Source organism: Pararge aegeria, chromosome Z (genome assembly GCF_905163445.1).
Source record: "Pararge aegeria chromosome Z, ilParAegt1.1, whole genome shotgun sequence".
Lineage (NCBI taxonomy): Eukaryota > Metazoa > Arthropoda > Insecta > Lepidoptera > Nymphalidae > Pararge > Pararge aegeria.
In genome coordinates this window covers 20,636,855-20,663,257 of record NC_053208.1, presented here as the reverse complement: position 1 = coordinate 20,663,257, position 26,403 = coordinate 20,636,855, and the positions used below count along the sequence as shown (strand labels likewise).

The 26,403-nt window shown below is 36.1% G+C and overlaps 1 protein-coding gene across 1 annotated transcript in view; it reads left to right on the top strand.

Annotated features, from left to right (window-relative positions):
- Nucleotides 1–1,267: 1,267 nt before the first annotated feature.
- LOC120636611 overlaps nt 1,268–26,403 on the top strand; it is a 54,020-nt gene continuing 28,884 nt past the window's right edge. The window contains exon 1 of the mRNA XM_039908159.1: nt 1,268–1,565. Within this exon, the coding sequence (XP_039764093.1) occupies nt 1,365–1,565 (201 nt within the window). The 5' untranslated portion in view covers nt 1,268–1,364. The remainder of the gene's footprint in view (nt 1,566–26,403) is intronic.

Below are 26,403 nucleotides of genomic sequence, written 5' to 3'. Positions count from 1 at the left end.
TCCCTACAAAAGACCCATGTCCAGCAGTGGACGAAGAAGTGATGATGATAATGACTATAAAAAACGTTTAGAACCCTTTTCTGGTTCCGTAGCGAACAAGGATTTTTTAACTTCACCATGTTCGTCGGTCTGTGTGTCCATTCAAGTTAGAGAATACGAGTATTGGCACAAATATCATTATTATTATCATGACAATTGATATGAGAAATTAACGATTGAATAGTTTGGTCTAAATAATGAAATGATTACATACCAACTGTATTTAACGTTCTTTCGGTTGAGCATGGAATGACTGGAATCGGGTTATTAGCTTGACAACTGCAAATTCAATAGTCTAAAATTCATTTATTTTTCCTTAAACGACATCATGTTCTTTTATGTATTGCTTATTGAATTTCTCTAAAGCATGTTTACTTTTGTTGATTTTCCAAAGAAAATGTTGTTACTAACATCTTTGTTTTGAATTTTGATGTTGGATGTGAAGATAAGTGGACGTTCAAGGTTCACTGCACTGGACTTTGTTACTGTCATTTTTATTATTTTATATTTGTGACATTCGTATACACAAGGAGGTATTACCTAATAAAGTTAGTTGGGACTTAGGAGTTCTTTATAATATGCACTCCATATGATATCCTTCGATTTTATTTGAATGAAAATAGGATTTTATTATATATAACCGCTAGTGGTTGGTATTATAATAATAATACATTTTGAATATCAGCTGTGATTATAAATGAAATAATTTGGAAGGACCCTTAGATGTTCTCTTTTAAAAAAATATGCTTAACACAAAAAAAACTTTTAGTCCGGTTTTTTTATTCAGATAAGAAAATAATCTTCAAATAAAAAGTATCAATGCGAAAGTGAAATTGCGGATGGAAACTAGTGTTATTCACGAGTAGCGCTATCTAGCGGTACGACTACAATTCAGTAAGACTTTTGAATTCGTTGTCCGCATCGCGTCGTGTAGTTTATAAAACGTAAACTCTTCTAGTTTGTAAATACAATAATAGATGGCGCTTTTATGAAAAACATGCTATCACAGGTAAATTAACTTTACCTTTCAACCAAAAATTTAAATTAAATCAAATTTATGAATAAAACTGCCCCTAAAATTATTTTAATACTCAGCATTTGTTTCTATTTTTAAAGATAGCTCTGATTTTTCGTTTGCAACAAATCGGCAGGTGTGTGAAGCTGATTTGGATTTCACACACGCAGTGCTTAGTTTAGTGCACCTTTAGTATAATGTTTACTCCGACAGTTAACGGTCGCGTGGACTTTTACAACTTCATACCTGATTCAGTTTACCCGTCAATGAACTTGTGCTTGAAAACTCTGGCGCCGGTTTTAAATTCAAAATGTTTTCGCAGTCCCGAGACTCGTTAGACGATGAATTCGGGAGGCCAGTAGAATCTATTATGCGATGTGAGGATTTTAAAAGCAACTTCGCGAGGAGGCTCTCGAACAGATATATTTCCAGATCTCCGGTATCTGGTACGAGGCAAGATAATGTTTTGAAACTGCGACCACCAGCCGACAAACAGGAAATACTAAATAATGTGAGTTACACTACTTTTATTTTAAATGTTTTCAATATTTATATGTTCTAATTTTTACGTTAAGTAGCTAAACATTAAGCGGTATACCTACGTAACGGTTTATTTTGAAGTGGATTTTTTGTGTAGCGAGTCGAGAATTAAATGAGATTGCACTGTATGGGTATCACTAATTGTCAGTGAAAGTGACTACCTATTTATGTATTTATAATAATGGCACTGAGTAATTGGCACATTAGACTGCAATATTACTTGCATAATTGGTGATTTAGGTGAACTATGTTATTGCTGGTAGATACGCTGTACATTTACAACTACTTTTAGTGAATACCGCGTAAGTGCCATTATGTTAATTTTATAAAAGTATCAGATAAATAAAATGTGCTAAAACGTTCATTAATTGTCTACTGCTGGATTGAAGGCCGTTTTGATAATCATCGGAGGGTAGTAGTAGCACAAAAGACGCCGCTAGCCGTTCATTTATATTCCCTAAGTCGCCTCGTACGACACCCTAGGAAAGACCACCTCTCCGGTAGTAACAATTGTTTACTACTAAACTACTGTGAATGTGAACACTAGTTTTTAGAAACATTTTGTCTTCCTATACCTAACTAATGTTACCTAGGTATACCTTTTGTAAGTTTGCGTATCATCACTTTTCTAGATCAAACCATACGATCACCATCACCAGTAGGATACGATTCGTCATATGTTACGTTCTTATTAAAAATGAATATAATCCTACTCATATTTTTGGTTTAAAATATCAGTTCGGCAGTAGGTAAGGAAAGGTAAACCTTTATCAAAAACTAACCAATTATCAACTCTCTCTGAAGAAGGTATTTACATTTTAGACTAGTTTCGCTCTCGTCTACATATACAGTGGTTATTAATAAATATAAAATAATATGTTAGTCGCAATCTTTCCAATAAGCATACAGGCAGGCATACATGCGCAAAAGCACTGCCTATCCTAAAATTTATATACAAATGGTATTGGCAGGATTTTTGCCGTTTTAGGCAATTTTCCTCCTGTATGCATACCCTGGTAATAAACCCAATCGTAAATAACGTAGGTACCTACGTAACGTAAATAAACAAACTCGTTCAATATTATAATGTGATGTAGGTAGACCCAATGAATAATTTGATTAGAAGAGAGTTAGATACTTATTTTTCATTAATCGTCCCTTTGTGCAGAAGTTCAGATAGAGAGAGAGAGAGAGAGAGGGATATTTATGAATCTTAATTAGGTATGTAGGTAGTTACTAGACAGAAAAAAGTAATAGATACATACCATTTGTACCTATCTTATTATTTGGACGAGTGAATTTCGAGTAATTTAAAATTTTTTTTTTTAATATTTTAACCGAATAAAAGATATCCTACGGAAGCCTTAATGCACAGATGGCTCAGATTTGGCCGGTATTTTAATGCACAACAATTTTTCGGATCTTTCATTTTATAAGGTAGGTACTTTGGTAAGTTATAACGATAAATTCTTCAAACATATAAAATACTATGAACTGTTCCCCAGTCCCCCATAGAATAGTTAATAATAGTAATAATATATTTAGGTTATAATAGTTTTAGGTTAAGCAGTTTTTTAACTTACCAGTTAAAAAAGGGGCAAAAAGACGTTAAATAAATGAGTACCCAACCAAGTGCAAGATGTTCAGAAAAAAAACCGAAAGTTTTCCTGTGAATTTTTGATATCTTTATTCTTTTGTTTAGTGTGCAATTAAGAAATTATTTTAATTTTTCTTAACTATGAATATAAGTGCATATGGTTGCTCACACCGAGTAAGAAACTAAGATAATATTTTTTTTACAAGAAAATAACCGGCATTGAAATTTAATACATTTTAAAGTTATTTGAGCCAAATTGCAAATGCTTATCTGTACAAAGGTATTTTCGATGCAGAGACGTTAATTTTTGAGGAGTTCTCCTGAGAGATACTTCACCGTCAGCTAGATGTAAATTAAAAAGCAAACATAAAATTAATCCCGTGAAATGGGTATCATTGTCTAGTTCTAGCGCCCATACAAACCTTCATCCGTGAACTAAATTGTCTTTCCGAAGGAAAATTCATTAGATTTTTATTAAAAATCCCTCGATTTCTCCATGAACCAAATTAGCAATAACACCAGGTCATTGGAAATATACCGTTTCAATCAAAAGAAGAAATTAGTATAAATACAGAGTTCTGCATTACTAAATGGAGTTCTAAGATAACAAACATAAAAAATAACCTAATATGATAGGCTATAAACCACCTCGTATTTAGGAACGCGGTTATAAAAAGAAATGATTTTAGTAGGACCACGTTACGTATTACGTAATCAACAACAGTTAGGTACTTAGAAAATAAAATTTTATTTGTTAATTATTGTACCAATGTTACCCACATGCAATAAGTTATTATTACGTGACTTGACAAACCTAGGTAATTAAACGTTACGGATAATAATTTATAGCCCAACAGCGGATATTATTTATTACAACTTTGTATGAATGAAAGTCATTAAACTAGATTACAACGGTCTATTGGGTCTGCCTTATATTAAGGAATAGTACTTCCTAACATTTACATTAGTTTTTACCGTTTCATTTTACCGTTTAAATAATCTTAAATTTTTAAACGAGCAATTGTTGTAATAAAATTGGAATCTCGGAATCGGCTCCAACGATTTTCATGAAATTTAGTATACAGGGGATTTCGGGGGCGATAAATCGATCTAGCTAGGATTAATTTTTAGAAAATGTCATTTTATTCGTGTTTTCCGGTAATAACCGATATGGTCCAGACAAAGTTTCACGGGTCAGCTAGTTATTTATTATACTGCCTGATGACAGCTAGGTAAATAGTTCATCCGCAACCTATTAACGTTCCACGGCTGGGCCGAGGCCTTCTCTTTCATAGGACAGTTTTATAGCATAGACCCATCACACTGTTCCAATGCGGGTTGGTGGGCTTTGACGAAATTGCCAAAAATTAGTGGTAATAACCGGGACCGCTGCCTCATCGTGATATCCGAGGCAAGGGGGTATACACCGCCAATTTTCTAACCCCGGGCTGGTTCTTTAAAAAAAAAAAACTATTTCATCGACATCCCAGAATCTCGTGATCCGTCGATAAACATGCTAACCGAGGAATCAGTCAACGAGGTACATAGTTATGTTGCGATACTTCTAAGGCCCCTAAATCTAGACCTTTATTTTTTCGTGAACGGATAATACGCAAACTGAAAGCTTGGATTGCATCAAGGTGCGGTACCTCTAAGCTTATATAGGTACTCACCGGCCATGGTTGCTTCGGTGAATACCTATTGATCGCGAGGTGGCACCTCGATGCCACAGCACGACACATGCGAGGAGTACGTGTTTTAAATTTTAAATTTAAAAGAATATACCTCTTTTATACAGAGAAAATGCCTGATTCATATCGCTGCATTAGGGCTAAAAGAGTGATTATGTGGGGCTTGCACCCCTATATATCTTCCTCGATAGATCAATGTTTGAGGTACCACATATTCATAGAATGTTTGACCACTCGTTTATGTCAGGTCCCATCGTGATCTTAGCTTAGCCGCAGCTGAATACCACGAAAAAAATCTCAAAAAAACTTATATTTACTAATTGACAAATGTGAGCCCGAGAAGAATTTCGTTTGACTATTTTAAATTTTGTAGCCTATTTTTTTTAGAGTTAATCATAATATTTTTTTTTAGGAAGATACACTGCTTTGAAATATGAAGTAGAGGTATGTTTAGTAATTTTTTATGCTACCAAACATTTAAATCGGGTTTTGGACCACGGGAAAAACTAATTTAAGGTGTCAAAAATGTCATATTTTTTCCAAGTATAATTAGGTATGTCACCATTTGAAAGACATAGTTCTTTGAAAATCCCCTTTTTAGTACATTCGAGCAAAGACTTCACCTTGTGAGGCGTGCGCAGAATACGGCGTGCAACCGTTTCGGCCTTCGGCCATTTTTTGGCGACGAACTCATGTCGAAGTCAAATATTTTTTTCTCCAAAAGACTCCTAAAAAAGAAAGTTTGATGCGTATATACAAAATTACTACATGGTAGTGAGATGATGGTGGTTGCTAGAAACGTAGGTTCGTATACTTAAAACTGAAGCTACAAGGGTTCCAATCTAGTCCTTGTCTAAGAAAAAGGCCACAACAAACTTAGCCGGGTCAGATCTTGCCAGATATGTAATCATTATGAATTCAAAAATAAATATGTTTGATGAAAAAGTACTTAGGTAGCTCGATAGCATACCTAATCTAGCAGATATTTATGAAAATAATATACAGCAAGGTGACAGGCGATACTTCATATCTTTAAAAAAATGTCAATAACATGATAAGAAATCCCGTGTGAATCTCTAAATGATTGACAGGTTGATAGTCAAAATAAAGTAAGCGCACAGCGGCCGCCGCGTCGCCGCGCCGCGCGAGGCATTGCATTATAAAATGACATAAGACCTATTGGATGAAATTTTATGGTACAAACCACGTACAAACGGCTGGATGTGATATCAACGGCCTGTTTTACAAACCCGTTAAAGCACTGCCTACCTTTATATATTTTTACCTTAAATGCGAAAATTTTCAATGGTAAAAATGTATCTGTGTATTATTCCAGAATTTGAGATAAATTAATACCAAATTTTTATTAAAATCCGTCCAACTTTTCTAGCATTTTGTAATTTCTTCCTCCACTAGGAAGTAGAAATACAGTTTAATAAAAAGAAACAAAGGTAGTGGGCAATCCAGCCCAAGTAGGTTAGAACTTATAATTTAACTTAAGTTTATTACCTTCCACGTAAAAAAGAGACATGTATTTCAGGAGATAATGGACCTTCCTCTTAGGAGATCTCGGATCATCCTAATATTTAAGGATATCTCGGAGCTTCCCCATATGTGCTGGGTAAGCCTACAGCAGTAATTCCTCATAACTCAAGCTTTTCACCTCTGTAGTATGCTGGATACCTCTCTCGAAGATTTTCAAACGTAAATAAAGGATAGTTACTTTCTTAAAAAATATAGAGCTTGTTTGAAAATCGAAATTAGGACCTTATGATTTGCAGGCGAATATACTAAACATTATATATTAACAGCGTCGAGTTGTTTGACAGGTGTAGTAAACAGTTGGTATATTATATTCAGTAAATAGAGGCAATAATAATTTTATTAAGTAACTTTAAAAAAGCTTAACCTACTCAAGGAACTGACGCATTTCCTCTTAGAATGTACCTATTAGAAAATTACGAAATAACGTTCTTAAACTTTATCTCTTATTTCCTTTAATTACTTTCTAAAATATGATAATTATATTATGTTATAAAATCTGTATCTTCCTGCACTTCAAAGAATTTTACAATAACATGTGTAACTAATTATGCAATATTTTTGTCAATAATTAAAAAATTGTGTTTATTCTTTCCGGTGTAACAGATACTTTGATTTTTTTTGATACATGACATAAAACGTCGCGTTGTGTCGGTGGTGATGTTCATGTAAAAACAATTTATCTTGCAATGTCAAATTATCAGCATTTCTCTAAATGCGTATGATTGTCCAAAAGTAACTATTCATTAGTTTCACCGATTAATCTCCTTCGTGCCTTCCTCATCTACAAGACGTTGGCAAAGTACCTTGTGCCATTTTAATTTCCTATTATAGTATACAGGATTACGTAATCGATGAAAAAGCTTGGGTGTGAATAATTGCTCTAACCAGGTTGCTCTTCTAATAACTTTAAATGACAATGTGAGATGGTGATAGCAAAAAAAAACACCCGGCTAAGTTTGTTGTGCGCTTCTTCTTAGACCAGGACGCGTTTGGAACCCTCGTAGCTTTAGTTTTAATCTCACTACTGTGTAATTCTCATGTACGCATCAAAAGTGCCACCTATGGGCCTACTTGCTTAAAGATATTTTTGACTTTGACTTTGAGAATTGAATTGAAAAAGGGTACTTATATCAGAAATCAATTTCTAAAATCTTTTCCGGTATGCCCGCTTTTCTTTGGAAGTTTCTTTTTATTTCGAGAATCTACCACTACCTAAAGGGTGAAATAAGGTTTGAAGGACCATATGTTTCTCAACTTTAGGGGTTTTCAAAATTAGAAGGTGAGTTCCTTTTTTCGTTTTAGTATGCGCTAAGAAAAAGTCTACAATCGAGGGTTCGAAGTCTTTATCAAATTTCTATATTTTTGAAGTTTTTAATTTCTACATTTTAATCTACAAAGCGTTGAATAAAATATTTCAAAGAAAGGGATTTTCTATAGAAACACCATTCTTTTACCATTGCATTTCCATACAAATACGCGAAAAATCTGATTTACCCGGCAGTTTCGTGGCCTATTATATTTGTACTATATGCATAGCATTTTTCCGCTTCAGTTTCCAAATAAACTCATCGAATGCATAAAACAACGCTTAAAATTCTTCGCAACAAATCAAGAACGGTCATATTTGATCCATGTTTCACAATCTTATAGAAAGGTTGGCTATAAAGTTAGTGGTATCAATGAAAAATTTCAAAAAATCCATGACTTGCAATATCATGTACATTAATTTACTAGTCAAGCCTTTCCATTTGATACCTATATCGAAGGAATTGCGAAAAATTAATGTAATTAACCATTTATTTGGTTGGCAATTTTGAATTTCAAATCATACCCATATTGAGAGAATTGTGTGTAAAAATTAGGAAACGGAAATGGTCCTAAGCGAGAGTCAAATAATACGTCCAGTATATGGCGTAATGGACGCATAGTTACAATATTAAAAAATGACACTCAAATAATTTAGTTACGATCTTGCTTTAAATTAAACGGATGATGCGCATGAGTCGTTCCATGCAAAAGAGATTTAGTCATAGTACGTACATTATCATGAGGAGTGGTTGCAGTATGTGAATCAGAAAGTAGAATATCCTCACTAGAGGCCGAGTGCAGGAAATTTAAAAGTCTTGCATTGGAATTGATTATCGGATTACTCTTTTTTCATTTTAGTAGCTTTTTTTTACTGAGCTGGTCCGGGGTAGTACCTACGACCACTATGGTTATTTTTTCCGCAAAGCAGCGTTGTAGCAATTTTGACTGAAGGGCGCGGTTTCCGGTGTAACTACAGACACGAGGTTTAACAGCTACGCCTCAGGTTGGTTTTCCGCTTATCAGGTGGACCATCTTCTTTTTTTAATACTCCATACGCTTGCGCTTGACAACTATTGTGCCTGATGGAAAGCAATGATGCGGTCTAAGTAGGGGGCGCTGGCCTAGAAAATGCCTATTCACTCTTGCCTTGGAGGCATTCAAGTTGTATGTATCAGGAAACACCGATGGAATGTTCCAAACGTTAGCGGTAAATATCATATGGAAAGCGCTTCGTACGTGATGACTGAATGTCAACAACAGATGCAAATGTTCACGGCGTCTCGCTGTTCTGTAGTAGAATGGTGCCGGAGGATTATTAAGTTCCTGAGCTTACTCGCCAAAGTCCTTGTATATCCTGTAAAAAACCGCCAGACAAGCAACATTACGTCGATGTTGTAGGCTGTGTAGTTTCGCCTGCGTGAGCGATTCGTTGCCGATGATTCTTCTGGCGCGACGATGCACCGAGTCAAAGGCTTTCAGTCTGGTACAAGGCAGAGGCATCCCGCAGGTGACTACAGTATTCCATGCTGTTTCGGATTTGAGCGTGGTAAAGAGGAAGCTGTCCCGGCGTGATATACCGCTTAACCTTGTTAAGGATACCAAATTTCTTAGCAGCAGTTTTGGCCTTATACTCTATTCTTTTCCCATAGTTGGAATTAGATGAGATGTTGATGCTCGGATCTGCTTGGTCCTTCAATTATTATCGGCCTTTTTCAGAGATATAGCAATAACTGAGAAGTTATCAACTATAGCATGTAATATGTTGCTTGTGATAAGCACGTGTAAGGGAAAATGAAATGAGGCTATGAATGAACAATATGTATTATATATAATAATTATTTCTTAAATATAGTTCAACGGGTACATACCACAATAAGATTTTGGATTTGTTTTGCATTTGCAATTTAAAAGTGACGTTGTCAGTGTAGTGTGTCGGACAGTTCTTGAAATACTGACAAAAAGAACACGAAAGCGGGTAGTCCGATTCTGACCGTGACATTTAACTTGACATCTCGTACCTACGCAGTCCCGTCGTGACCACGATCCATGCAACTGGGTCGAAAATGTTGATTAGCCACGAAAATCTTAGTTTAAAATCTTTAATATAATAATGATATGTGTAGTATTAGAATTTATAACATGTAGTTATACTTCAAATATTTACTTGACTGATTATAGCCTGTATCGTGACTATTTGATTACACGTTTTTCATTTAAGTAGCTGTAGCGCTTTTCTTGTCTGAGCTCTTTCGGGAAAGTATTATCACTTTTGCTATTATTATTTTTGCAGCATCGTAGCAATATTGTGCTCAGTTATGAAGGGCGCGGTTACATTAGCGGTACATATCAGAAACGTAGATGAAAAGCGCTTCGTACGTGATGACTGAATGTCAACCACAGATGCAAACATTTGATAACCACAGACCTCGACCGGATGAGTACGACTGGTGAAGGGCGTGGTTGTCTGTGTAATTACAGCCACATGAGGCTTAACACCTACGTCTGAGGTTGACTGTACTTTGTAGGAAGTGTTGCTTGCAAGTACTGCGAATTGTTACTTTGATTATCGGCGTTTATAGGCCCTTTAATTGATGCGTATTTTTGTCCATCTGTGGCACTCTTCTGTTACAGCAGTTTCTAAAGTGGGTAAATAATTCAACTTTTGATAACTTTGAATTAATATTTACCGGATATTTTATTAAATTTATTAGGATTTTAACAAAAGTGCTTATAGTTCTTATTTAATTAATAAATAGTTTTCAAGAAACATTTAAGAATAGACTTACAGCCAATGTTAATGACATTGTGTCAGTGGGTACTTGGATACAAATATGGAACGATTTATGATGACTTAGTCGTTATCATTTGTGATAAAGAAGAATCAGCTGACATTTTCTTTAAAATCGGTAAAAAAATATGAAAACGCTTTAGTAAAAAATGTTTTCTTGATATAGGTACGATTATTATCCGACTGGATTGAGAAATATGGCTACAACACTGTACGTTGTTACCCTTGCATTTGGCATTTGCTCCCGGATGTTGCGTAACGCTCGACTAGTCTTCGAATGAAAAGCCCTTCCCCATTACATACCTGTTTACAGAAAATGTTTTATCTGGTTCCATTGTTCCAACGTTACATCAACGGTTATTGTTGTTAAGGATTGAGTTGGTCACATGTGAGGACGTCATTTTTCTTCTACTACACTATTTTAGTTTAGCCCTTGCAAAGTGACCTGGTAAATGATGCCGCAGTCTAAAGTAGGTTGCGTGCAATTCATATATGCACAAAAGCACTGCCTACCTACCATTTTCGTATGTCTCATAAAGGAGAACGATTTTTCCATTTCATGTCGTATTCCTTCTTTATGCATACCCTTGTCAAGAACCTCGTGCACGCCACTGCTAGTAGGGGTTCGGCAGTAATATTAAACGTATGAGTTTACCCTTAAAAGGTTTCTACGTAACGGCGTTGGCAGCAAGTGTTTGTCGATAGTGTGGTAACAAGCCACAACCGAAGCCTCCTACAGTGGTGGTGTAAAGAAAAACAACGTAGCAGAAAAAAATCTGTGCAATCGTTGTGAAGATATCAATGATAACAGAGGTATTTAAAGAATATTACACTAATATATAAAGCTGAAGAGTTGGTTGGTTTGTTTACTTGATCTTTTAAGGTTGTTACTTATACGCGGCGGTTATGTCGATCTTTTAAGGTTGTTACTTATACGCGAACAAAGTCGCGAGTGACCGCTAGTATAAAGCCTTCGTTACTTTCTGGATAAAATAGCTTTCTAATGAAGAAAGAATGATTAAAATCACTTTTTCTAAATCAATCGATTACAAATAAAGAAGTCATCAAAAGATTTGGTATACGGCTCCTCTCTTTTCCTCTTTATAACTTTTGAATAGCTTTTGTATAGTAGCCTTAGTCTGAATAGAGATTTTTGCACAGAGCTCAACCGGATGAGTACTACTGGTGAAGGGCGTGGTTGTCGGTATAATTACAGGCACATGAGGCTTAACACCAGTGGCGTGCACTTCATACATGCACAAAAGCACTGCATACCCAAATTATTTTATATAACCCTTATTGGAGGGGAATTTTTCCATTTCATGCCATGTACCTGCTTTATGCATACCCTGGTCGAAAACACCTACGTCTGAGGTTGACGGACACGGGGCTGCACTTTGTAGGAAGTTTTCCTTGCAAGACCTGAGCATTGTTGCTTTGTTTTTTGGTGATAGTTTTCTATTCAATTGAGCCATCTGCTTGATAAAGCTATTGTTGTTATTCTTCAGCATTAACAAGAGTCGTAACGTTAGCTTAACTTTAATTGCACTGTCTATATTGTGTTTAGCATATTCAACTACAGCTGCTGCCCAGTGGCGTGCACAGGGTTTGTGAAGTGCACGACATGCATGTATGAAGTGCACGACACTGCTGCTGCCCGCATATATCCAGTGGAAATCGTTTATTTTCCTGTGGGGCTAGCACAGGAGACAAAATAAATCCCCTGACCAGTGGCGTGAACCATTCACAAAAGCATTCACCAACATTCACCATTCACAAAACAATTCACCAACATTCATCATTCACCATTCATAATAGCATTCACCAACATTCACCATTCACAAAAGCATTCACCAACATTCACCATTCACCATTGACAAAAGCATTAACCAACATTCACCATTCACCATTCACAAAAGCACTGCCTACCCTAAAATTTAAATATAACTCGTACAGGAGGAGAATTTTAGTAGTTTTATGCAATTTCCTCGCTGTATGCATACCCTGTTAGGAAACCCAGTGGACGCCATATAATAAGCGTATGCTGATAAAGCCTGGGAACATTTAATAGGAGAAGTTTACCCCTTTTATTATTACACATATTATATTATTTGGATATTATTTCCACTTGAGCGCCAAAGCTCTGAGAGTTGATAAAGCTGTGGGAGAATATATATTTTTATCTTTTAGCCTGATAATTGGCTTCTGCCGATGGCAGCCGTGCTCGGATATTAATCTCCGTCCTTCAACTATATCTCTCTGCCAAAAATCAAGTAGGTAAATTGTTTGTTAGTTATAACAACTTGAGTAAATACAAACAAACAAACACCTATTTGCATTTATTGAGTTAGTATAGATGGATAGTTTAGTTAGTTTTAGTTTTTTCCTTTAGTTTCCGGGTCGCATTAAAAGTTGTTGGGTAGTGGATTTTCTCGCCAATAATTTCTTATTTTATTGCCTTATATGTTATTTCTTGTGCGAGAAGTGAAAAAACAAATACACCATCAGGGTAAAGTAGATTTACTGGTAGCATAAATTTATTCCTTGTACAAATAACCGGTAAGCGATTTCACTATAACTACGTCCGGCAAAAGGCGTCCTAAGTCCAAAAACTATGGTGAGGCAATGTAAACGAGCTCTGACATGGGAAGTAGGTACATATTATTATATCTACGTACCTTTCGACCCATCGCTGCACACCTGTCTACTTACATGGGAAATAAACGAATCGATTCGAATCTTACTTCCTTTTAACGATCATTATGCAGTGTTCATGTAAAATTGTATGTACAGGAGGTTTTTCTAAGCAGGGATAGCAAGATTTTATCTAAGAACATAATTACAGCTATATATAAAACTAGCTATTGCCCGCGACTTCGTCTGCGTTTGATTTTGTTTTTTGATGTGGCATTCAATTTAGTTGTAATTCTAAAAAAAATTTAAGTATTCAGTATCGCTAAGCCTTAAATGAGGGGGTTGCTGCTGTTCGCTGAGAAGTTCTGTCCTCCATCTCCAACCACATTCATCAGATCTACACAAAGTTTGGGCAAAATTAAACACATATAACATAACTAGTACAAAAATAATTATTTAAATCGCTTATAATTTTTCGGAGTTATGGAGTAAAATCGTCAAACACTTTCATCCGTTTCATCATCAACAGGATAAAAAGTATCCTATATTACTTCTAACAACGAAACCCATGAAACTTTGTACTCATATTCTTGATATGAGTACAAAGTTTCATGAGTATCGGTGTAGTCGTTTTTGCGTCAAGGGGAACAACTTACATTGACATTTATAATATTAATAGGGTAGGGATGGGATTATTTCGGATAGATCGCAGCTGTTAATCACACCAAGGTTTGAAACAGCGTTACCAGGGGATGGGGGGGGATCAAAAGCTCGCCAGGAGTTGAGCCCTAGGGTTCGATGACATTGGGGGAGACATGGGGGACGCTTCATGTGAGGACCTCGGCTTTGGTTGGGGTTTGGACGAGTGTGGCTTTTCGGACTAGAGTTTATTCGAATGTCGACGTGACTGTGGATAGGACCCACGTCCGACCCACTCTGCCAGAAAGAGTTTGAGCCCTAGGGCTCGAAGAAGCGAAGGGATCGTCGGCCTGAGGGCGCCAGTTTGTTTCTCTCGTCTCGATCTTTGGGCATGCTTTGTCTACCAACTCTCCTATCGCTCGCCGCCTAACTCCCGACTTGACGACGTCATCGTCTATTTCACTAGCAAGAAACCATACACGCTTTGTACAACTCCCATTCTTCGTTTCGCTGTTAAAAACTGTTAACAATCCAACTGACACTTTATCCATGATTACAAGCTTTAGGTAACTCGTCGTCAACTGTTATTATTAAGGGCTTCCAAATAAAACACTGTTATCCCGATAAAGCTGTATTCCAAATTGAATAATGATGCAACAGCCTCCATTTGTACCCACATGTATACTGTGACATTTGGATTTTATTTTGACTTAGCAAGAATTATCAATTTAATATTTCTGGTTTTTTTTAAATAATTTTTTACTCTAATTTTTATTAACGCTATATTTATTTATTCGTATTGAAATTGCGTGTTTTTTAATTTTTTCTATGCGTTTATTGCAATCACATAAATTACTACACTATGTGTTTATTAATAATTATTGCACGCTAGCTAATGGCAATACACTGATACTTCGTGATTGATATTTAAATGACATATCTATGTAAACGTGTGTATTATGCAAATAAAGATATATCTATCTATCTATTTATCTGTGATAATACCAGATATGTGAAGCGTCTGAAACATAACACCAAGGCGGGGAATGGATGCTTTGAAAACAAATGTTAATTAAATTTTCGAAACCCGTATACAGGTAGCCCAGGTATGATTGTGTTCGATTCTCACGTGAGCTAGCAGTCAAGGAGATACGAAGACTTGGGAACAATGGGGTTGCGTTATCTGCCTTTCATATCAGCGTTTCCACTCACAATGCTATGCTGTGGGTATACTTCCGCCAGCGTATGTTTAATTAACACCCTGTATCATGGTCTGTGAGCACGCTATATTGTGTTCTATCGATATTCAGTCAATTTCAGTTAAGGTTTCCATACACGGGTCTATCCATCGCGAGCGACGACTACGGCATGTCTTGGTAGTAGAGATTTTTTTGAGAGAAGTACCATCACCCTTATAACAGCTGCCAAAAAGCATTGCTATGACGGGCGTGGTTACGGGTGTAATTTTAGGTGCAAATTGCTTACCACCTACGCTCCTTCACATCTTCATGTATTCAATTTGATTTCGTAGGTTGCCTGGTAGAGATCGCTTTTAAGCGATAAGGCCGCCTATTGTACCTTTTTTTTCTAATGCATGTTTTTTTTTTTGTATTTGGTGTACAATAAAGTGTTTTTTCATTTCATTTCATTTCACCTTCGCCACAGGACGCCAATTGGAACAATGTGTTTCTGGCATACCCATTATTATTATTATTGCTCTATTTGTAGGCCATGGTTTTCCACCAGGTAAGACCTCCCTGGTGCAACGGTGAGCGCTGTGAATTTAAGTAGGTGGTCCCAGGTTTGACTCCCGGCAGGGCCAATTTGGGAATTTATAATTTCTGATTATTTTTAGTGTCTGATCCGGTGGGAGGCTTTAGCTGTGGCTAGTTAGGTACCACCCTACCGAATAAAATGTGCTGTTAAGCGATTAAGTGATCCGGTGCATTGTCACGTAGGTATCGATTAGGGGTATGACTACCATACTCCGTAACAGGTTAGCCTGTTACCATCTTAGACTGCATCTAAGTGATGACTTACAGGTGAGTTTTCAGTCAAGAGTTAAATTGTAGGGGAATAAAAAATAAAAAAGCTCTATGCATCGACCGTCTATTATTACTGAAAAATACATAGCAAGCGATGGATTGCATGTGTATCTAAACACTTAGAAGAATACTCGCGTAAAACTTCTACTGAGCTTTCGCAAAAGTTTCTGCTATATTTTACCTCCCGTTACATACTCGTCATAGCCAACGTTGCCACTTCTGCTTAGAAGTGGTATTAGATATTATAATAATTTGCTTTTAGCGTGTAGGCACTCGCGTCAGAAAGTTAGCATGCTACTTGCACAAGTTACTGGTGCAATATGCACATGCTTTATTTTACGTCTCGTTGCAAAATAGTCGATCACTTTGATCGTAGCCACCTGTGTGTGGATGGAAATTATGAAGGATCGCTGTGATTTGTTTGTAATTGATCGCTGCGTTTTTCTAAGAATATATTAGGGTAATTTGCTTTTAGAGTTTAGGCACACGCGTCAGAAAGTTAACTTGCGACTAGCACAAGTTACTGGTGCTATACCTTCATATTCAACCGAGTTATTGCAATCCATCGATATCCGCTTTTTTCGAATTTTAGATACATAGATCCGTAAATCAGAAATCAACGTGAGATAGATAAGTCGTGAGCAACCGCTACTGTCAAGCCTATCACAAAGTTCGGCAGTAAGTTTCCCTGAATTTTGTAACACGCTTTTTGTGCAAGATTTGTAAATGTTTATGGTGTGTAAATCGGTTACTACTGTATTGCTTTGATTTTTTTTTTATTCGATTAATTTCGCCACGAATCTCTTTTCACGCAAGAAACGTTTTAGCATTTACATTAATTATGGATTGTTGTATTGTTTGCCGATAAGGCTGGAACTATATTACGTTAAATAATCAGAAGTATATTTATAACTAGCGTACCCAGCCCGCTTCGCCGGTTTTGATTTCTTTTATTTAAAAAATAAACTTACATCATTAAATTTTTAATTTAAGGCTCATAATATATTAAATCATTTATTTCTCTTCGTATTCATTCTCTTCTTTTAACTTCTCGATCGGGTGAAGATCATTATATGGGTTATATAAAATAATAATTAATAATAACTAATTAATTAATTATTATTATTATTAATTATTATTTTAATTATTATTATCTTACATGGGTATAGACCCATGTACACCCATGAATAGAATATCATCATAGTAAATAAAAGCTGTATTTGACAGTTTGACAGTTCAAAAATAGGAGTGCTCCGATCGTCACCAAACTTACTCGCCAGGTCAATCCGGAGATTCCCTGAAAGTATCATTGAAATCGGTCCAGCCGTTTCGGAGCCTATACGCAACATACCCACACACTTTCTCTTTTAAATATATAGATATAGATAATACTCAGAATACTCTAAAATAATAACCGAAATAATTACGCCGATAATAAAATAATTATTAAGGTATAACTAGCCAAGCCAAGCTAGTTTGCTTTTGTAATTTTGTACTGTCCGTCTGCCAAGGACTTCAAAAATAGTTTACCACCAGGTGAGACTGTTGTCAAGGGCTTCCTCGTACTACTGGATTAAGATCCTTAGATCAACAGTTTTCTAATGTCACAGAGTAAGGATATCTCTTCTGTAAACTGTGATATCATCATATAAACCCATTACTGGCCCAATACGGGACACTGGTCTCCTCCCACAATGAGAAGGGGTTAAGGCCGTAGTCCACCACGTTGGCCCACTACGGATTGCTGGACTCCACACACCTTTGTAAACATTATTGAGAACTCTCAGGCATGCCGGTTTCCTCACGATGTTTTCCTCCACCATTGAAGCAAGTGTTATTTTAATTGCTTATATCGCACATAACTTAGAAAATTTTGAGGTGCATTCGAACTCGGCCTCCCGAAAGAGAGTTGAAGGAATACTAAGCTATCACCGCTTCAACTGCGGTATTATGTTAAAAAATTCAACTACACCTTACTATAATGCCACATATCTTCCAAATAAATTATTTCTACAGAATGCTATAAAAACAAAAAGAAACGCGGACGAAGTCGCGGGCTACAGCCAGATACATATATACAGCCCCAGTTAATAAAACACTGTAACAATGCTATGTAAGTTTGATTAATAGTTCCACCTTGGAGGTGATGTTTTACAAGAATGCCCGCACGCACCTTATCGAGCCGTAGACTCCAGTCTCTTGCAGTTCATCTTGACCTGCAGAGGTAGCTCGCTACGTAACCATATTTGGCATAAAACTGTGATAGTCACGTACCTATCGCGATAGTCGCGAATATCGGTGACTATTTCTCATGAATGGACGTAAACAGTTTTTGGTCTAAGGGATGACCCCAGAGGTCAAAAGCTGTCATTTTACTTTAGGTAAATACTTAATAGAAAATGGACATTGTTTGGATTAGGTAGGTGTCACGAAACTTATGGTTAGGTCTTACTAGGATGGCCCCAATTTCGATGTATTATTTTTCAACTGTACGAAACGAAACTGTAGAAAGGAATATTTTTTATTCAGATGGGCCATCTGCTCGTTCCGTCTATTATCACTTTGTTAAAAACACAAACTAGTGGTTTGCAGAGAACCACTAGTTTAATATAATATGTCTAGGTAGAGATCGCTGCTATCCAGTTAATCTTATCAATTAATTTGCAGAACCTTCATGAAACATTTATAAAGCATCACTTGTTTTTATATAATAAAATAAATAATAAATAAATATACTACGACAATACACAGCGCCATCAGCCCTAAAGTAAGCGTAGTTTGTGTTATCGGTACTAAGATGACTGATGAATATTTTTTATGAATATTTATTTATAAATAATAATCATAAATATTTATAATATACAGATAAACACCCAAACACGGAAAAACATTCATGTTCATCACACAAACATTTTCCAATTGTGGGAATAGAACCCACGGCCAGCCACTACACACAGAAAGCAGGGTTTCTGCCTACTGCGCCTTATAAGGCGAAATATTATAAGAGAGCGGATCCCGTCAACAAACTGTTTTACAGTTTGTCGACATGTTTGTAATTTATCTTACTGTAGTAATTGTTACTGAAAATTAAACAAAACAAAAACAATAAAAATAATCAAACCTAGACTGGATGACGAGGAAGTTTAAGTTTTACTCTAACATTCGTCAAATAGGTATATTAAACTAGGTATATTATCCATTTGCAATAAGTTATCTAGAAAAAAGTATCGCAAAATGAGATTTAACCTTAAATGGACTTCCAAGAGGAATTCGATATGTTCGTCATTTTGTAATTTAAATGTGCAATTTCACTGGCATGTAAAATGTTTCCGTTACATTTATGTGACTTTATTACCATACCGGGTTTTTATTCTTAAATCGAAGATTTTTTTGCCGATAAGGCTGGAACCATATTACGTTCAATAATTAAAAGTATATTTATAATATTACCTCAGAATACACTAAAAGATAATAACGGAAATAATTACGCCGATAATAATATTTATTAAGGTATACGTAGCCAAGCGAAGCGAGTTTGCTTTTGTAAATTTGTACTGTCTGACTGTCAAGGACTTCGAAAATAGGTTACCACTTACCAGGTGAGATTGTTGTCAAGGGCTACCTCGTACTTAGTGGAATAAAAAAGAAAAAACTCTAGTTCTTTACCCACAAATAGAATGGGTAAAAAATATCAAATATATCAATCAATTTTTGTATCTATCTTTAGGCCTAAAGTGGTTCAGCTAAGCTATCTTTCTAGCTGTATTAGTTAACAGCGGTCCCAAGACGCGGACTTCGTCCACGTATGAATCAAACTTAAAAGATAAACGTATACTGTCGCGATCTTTTTTTTAGAAGTTGTAAAGAGGAATTCCGCCATACATTGTTTTGGCGTTACTTTAATTGTTTACGCATCGCACGCTTAGGAAGCTCGCAGAAGGAATATCTTTCCCGTTTACAACATTTTTCATGTAGCTCCGCTCCTATTGGTCATAGCGTAATGATATATAGCCCATATCCATCCTCAGTGAATGGATATTTCAACACAAGAAGAATTTTCAGAATCGGTTCAGTACATCCTACATTCTCACAAACTTTACCTTTTTATAATATTACTATATCGCAGTTCACCGGGATTTTATTGGCGTTGACTTGACGCGGGTCGTAACGGAATGTTATATTAACCACGCGGATATCTTACTCATAGACCCCTTGTTGTGTTTTTAAAATAGCCCAGTCTACTTCTGTATAAAATAGAATTAGTTAGTAGTTTAATAACTCAGCAATGACAAATCAAAACACAATATCAGTTTAAAAGTAGAGATTACCAAATAGTTGTCAATAGAAAATAGATATGGTATTCAAGTAAAATTGCGATGCCAATTATTTTCATATGAGCACCATCAAGATGATGATGACATACTTGAAACTCTGTGGGTACCCAGTGCATTATCTTTGATGGAAATTTTCATAATTCCGTTTAAACTTCGGATCTTCAATCCGCCCATCTACCTCGCAAAGTAAGTTATTCTCTAATATCGCGAAGGTACGTACTCAAACCTTTTAGGCATCGGGAGTTTCAAGGTCTGTTAATTAAACGTGTGTGATAAAGCATTCGATAGTTTAACCATGCGGGCGGAACTAACTAACGTTTTACCACGCTCTTGGTTAAGATTATCAGTAACAAAAAACACAAGGCCGAGTATTATATAGGTTAAATAAAGTAACTGAAATTTCTTTTCATGGCCATGCATCAAAATGCGTATCGAATCACTCTCTGCGATAGGATTTCCCAGTCATACGAATAAAGTGAACTTATTATGCAAACAAATAAAATTCATTCGGAAGAAGCTATATAGAGGGAAAAAGTTGGACGGCCGATTAGCGCAATGGGCAGCGACCCTGCTTTATTAATGCTTCTAGAAGTTATCATAAAAAATTAAGCAGTGATAGCATTCCTTTCTTTTATTCCTTTTCGCGGAGATGGAAAAAAACCGAAGCCGAACCGAACCGCGTTGAGGAAGCCGAAGCCTTTCCCACTAGCGAACTTAAATTATCGTTCCGGTTCGATGTCACGTAGAAACCGATTAGAGGTATGGGCTTATCATAAACTGCCATACCTCTAATAGTTTAGTCTGCTACCATCTAAGACTGCATCATCACTTAGTGGTTAGGACTTCCATCTCATTTGTAAAGGGGGCCGTCAGATCCTTGGCAGGCATCTCTAAGCTTAATCATTTAAGTCAATAAAACTTGATGAAGGAAATTATTGTGAGTGTGCCTGAAGTCCACCAATCCGCACTTGACCAACATGGTGGGACACGGCCTAAATTTTGGGCACTTTAGTGGTCTGGTAATGGATTGAAAATAATGGATATACCTACAAATGATTAATACGTTAACAATAGAAACGAGCTAACTTTATTTTTAAGCTGTGATGCATTATTTTCACATTGATTGTGTAATAGGCGAAACTTGTTTAATGGTTTAAAACCGGAATCTCGAACGTGATTTGCGATTTAGTTGTTTCGGAACGAAGTTATGTGAAGCTTATTGATGTTATGAATGTTCTTTAAACTCGGTTTGTTGAATTCGGTTTCGTTTCGTAGATTGGTGCCAGTGTAGAATGTCTATTTTAGGTTGAGGTTACAGGAAATAGTTAAACACACAGCTATTATTTTTGTGCTGATTTTAACGTAACATATTATTGTTTGTAAACCAACCTTAACTAGTTTGTGTTTATACTAGCGTTTCCCGCAACTTCGTCCGATATGCAAATTTATCCCATACAACCTTTAATTCTTCAACCACCCGACCAATGCGGCTTAGCGTAACGTTAAATAGCCTTTAACCAACCCAAAAAAATTGTTTATGAAATGCAAAAAACTGTTTATCGAACTCGTCGGGTAATTCCTGAGATAAGCGGAATCAAACAAAATAAACACATTCTCACTCTCGACTTTTTTATTATTGGCAGAAACCTCCTCTTTTGCCGCAGGTTCTATCAAGAAAGGTTGCCTTTAAGAGCCGACTTGCATTTCAGCAATAAGATCCTAGAATGACGGAATTTTTCTGTACTTAACTTACTATTGTCTGTTTATGTTTTGCAATATTTTTTTTTGGTTTTTCTGTAAGATAAAAATATTAAAACCGAACTGATTTTATAACCACCTATTTTTGATTCGGTTCGGTTTTTGTGTGTGTATCTTTAAGTGGTTTCCGTTCTATTTCGGGTGGGTTTTCGTACGTACTATTTCAGTTTGCCTGATTGCTTATTATTTGAGCTATATATATCAGCGACTTTAGTTGTCCCACGGATTACTGCGTTGTGGAGACAGTAGAACTTATAGCTAAGGTAAAAATTTCTTAATTGGTGAAAATCTTGCCAAATGAGCCAATAACACTAAATATAAATAACAAGTAAGTATTTTTTTTTTGTAATTTTAGAGTCCCTATAGGTATTTTGTAATCAGGAAATCGTTTATAATGTCACAGCCACAGATCACACCTTTAAATAAAATGATTCTACAAATGAAATTAGTTTTGTGACTTTAGTGGATTAGGAAGAAAGGGAAAATACTTTTTTAACTTCTTTGAACCTATATAATTTAAAGCTGTAGAGCTGAAAAGAGAGATGGCATAGATGCAGTATTTTAATGACAATTTTTTTTTTAGTAATGCTAAAGCTCAATTTGTTCTAAGCACATAAACACCGAGCGTCGACATTATATTACGTAAATCTTTCATAAATCTAGAAAAGAGTAATACAAGGGTTCCAGGCCCCTTCGTATTAATAACGCCATAGAGCTGTGGTACCAGACCGCACCTTTACAATAAGTAAGAAACATGATTAACGAAAAAGTCTAAAACAAAATTATAATGTCAGAGGCCTGTGCAGTTGACTTACTTAAACATTAGAAAGTACGAGAAAAACAACACGACGAATGAGAATTTAATATAAGCTGGAATTTAGGATACTAGGTATGCTTTCATTTTTTTCACGCTTGTGTTTATAAGGGTTCTCCTTTGTCCGTCGGTCTGTCCGTCTGCCACCAGGCCGTATCATGAACCGTGATAGTGACACAGTTGAAATTTCCAAAAATAATGTATTTCGGTTGCTGCTATAACAATAAATACTAAAAATCAGAATACTATAAATATTAAAGGGGCCTCTCAGGCAGACGCTTGAAATATTCACAGAACATTTAGAGTTATATGCATATTCAGTTTAAAAACAAATAATTAAATTAAAATAAAACTGATATTTAAGGGGCCCCCCTTAAATATCAGTTTTATTTTAATTTAAATATTAGTATAAGTCCTATATAACAAACTTGATATTCTTGTCTATTTCATAGATAATTCGGACGGTACGGACCCCTCTGAGCGCGACTCCTGACTTGCGCTTAGCTGGTTTCTTTCTTTCTATACTCTCATTTAAATGATTACAGATTACTGTTTTTAATGTTAAACATCTATTGACGCACCTAGGAAGTAAACTAACTCGTATGCCGTCACGGAAAACGGCATGACGACGACGTCATTTCTAAGATCATTCGATTACTAATCTACAACAGTACTTACCTACTTGCACAATTTATGACATATAATTATACCTTATTGTTAAAATACTAAAATATTGTTAGAAAAGAGCAACTGTTGAGTTGCTCGGCAACTTTCGGGCTTCGGGCTTCTCGATTGGAATTACCTTCTGTATCGGTGGTAGAAATAAAACTTAACTATATGTTTTTTTAAATAGTATACCATAGTACATTTTTGTTACTAATAATAATAAATAATAAATATATTACGACAATACACACATCGCCATCTAGCCCCAAAGTAAGCGTAGCTTGTGTTATGAGTACTAAGATGACTGTTGAATATTTTTATAACTAAAATACATAAATACTTAGAATATACATATAAACACCCAGACACTGAAAAACATTCATGCTCATCACACGAACATTTTCCAGTTGTGGGAATCGAACCCACGGCCTTGGACTCAGAAAGCAGGATCGCTGCAAACTGCGCCAATCGGCCGTCAAACTAATGCTCGTTCACAAGTATATTTTTGTTTCTAATTCTCAGATCAATAAATTCCTGTCAAGGAATTTTACCTTTTAGCCATTCATTGTTTTTTAAAACCAGGCAACGATCGTGTGATTTATCAAAAACATTCGTGGAATTAACATTTCTATCGACGCGAAGTTATGAAACGGACACGACACGATAAGTTAACGATTGAAAGGTAATGACGTAGTTATAATTTTAATGATCTCAAACTGACATGTTTTTAATTAACATTTATAAAACTTGATCGTTAGCGTACAAAACAAAATGCTTTCCAATAACGGCATCCAGAAGTTAATCGATTTTTATATCACTATTTTATTTTGAATTTGAAAAGTCAAGCTTAATAATTGGAGTAATAAACTCATTCTTTTTTATTTTATTTTTATCATCCTTATCTTATAGGTCCGCGAACAGCAGATAAGTAAATTCATACCATACTAACTTTTCTACGCGGTATTACACGCGTTTACTATAGGACGTAGCGATATGTTGTAGTAAATCATGTCGCATGGGCACATCACTAGCAGTCATAAACTCCCCTTCCTTAGGTTTTTTGATTTAGATCTATCACTATCCACTTTACTATACGGCCCAAAAATATTTGTTGTAGGTAAAGGGCAAATTTTATCAACATAAGATTTTCTCGATAGTAAAATGACTTTTTGTAAGGAATGGTAATGACGAGTGGAAATAAACTTTAAATTTTTTATTATAAATATATTTTCATAAAAAAACGGACTATAAAAAAATTAGTATTCAATCCTTTTGATCGCGAGGTTTGCACTCACAGAATTCAGAACTAATCTGAATTTAGGCCTCACCGAGGTAGAGTGGCGTTTATGTTTAGGCATCACATTTCGTTTCGTCACTTAGATAAACCCTGGTGAAGCTAGCCAGAAATATTCCAAAATAGAACATAATATTAAGCATAACCTTTGTTGTAGGTATATGTCTAATCAGAACACACAAGAAATGTATTAGAAGAGCAAGCACCCATGTCGAGTGAGCAAAGAAAACAATAAGTAGTTTCAACTACACTCATTTTGCATCGTTAAAGTAGACTTATCTCGCATTTCCCACAAACGCACGATAAATCCATACACCATGATCTACCGTGCCCCGTATACAAATGAACACTATAAATGGCATGCGACCCTCCTCCCACACCGCAACGGTACCATTCACCATTGTTTGTTGTACCAACACGAATAACTGTGATACAATTATTTATTGAAATGTCGGTCGCAATTGGCCATTTTTGAAAAACAATAGTTTTTATTGCGGAACAATCCCGATAATTATTTTTAGGTATGACGTAACTTATTAGAGCTTCGTAGTTTTTGTATAATGGCACGAGTAGCTGGCCTGGCCTGGCAATGGAGTAGCAGAACAACGCGCAGCACACCTTGGCTCCTCAGCAACACTCCATAAAGCACTCGGCGACCTGGGCGGCTTGCTAAGTTTCTGGAGCGAGCTCGGCTGGCTGGAGTGATCCAGCGGGGAGCCGCATCAGTGGCCATACGTACAACGGACGGTCCCAGACCAACCAAGTGCGGAAAAGGCCTAGGAACAGAAGAAGATGAAGAAGAAGAAGAAGAAGAGTAGCTGGCCTAATTGTTAGGGATATGGCAGTTATATTCAAACCCCTAATCGGTGTGTACCTGGCATCGTACCGGAAGGCTAAATCGTTCAACCTTCACCGATACTTTTTTGACTATAGGGTTACTATCGCGGATCAAACCCAGAACCTTCAACTTTGAGACCATAGTGATCATCATTGCGCCAGGTCGTCAACGAAACAAGGAGGCACTTCTTGTTTGAACGCAGAAATCTCAGTTCGATTCGAAACAACTTGTTTGCATTTAATAGGCCTATTCTAATTCTTGAGGAAGTTTATATGCTATTACGCTACGCCCTTCAGGAGCCGAGAGAACGACGTAAAAGCGCGGTAGGTCGAAATTTAAAGTGTATAAATTACAGGTAAACATATCATATTGAAAGAACTGCTGTTAAGTCTTGGCCAGACTCTTTAGTCATTGAACTGTTGAAGCTTGAAGCGAAAATAAAAAAAAGAACCTCAAATATGCGAAATTGCGCAAGATGCATCGTGTGAAAATTACGTAACAATCAAGTCATTATAATATAATATTGTGTTTGTATTTTTTAACCAGAGAGAGTTTGTTACGAATAGAGCAGGTACGAATGAAGCAATTCAATACGAAGCCATGAAAAATAATATTATGCATATACATAGAGGCTCTCGCAATTTCGCATTGTTGGTTGCGAAACTCTGATTCCATGAAGATTATTGTTTTGATTTTAAATGCAGGTGCTTACGTTAATAACGGAGATAAATATGAACCTCCTTTTTCAGCGCTTTTTTATGATGAAATTATTAGACTCACAGGTCTCGTTATTGTGGTCGTGGTGTTACTAAGATGATAAATACCTAATTAACCTGTGGCCAACCCTTTATTAAAAGT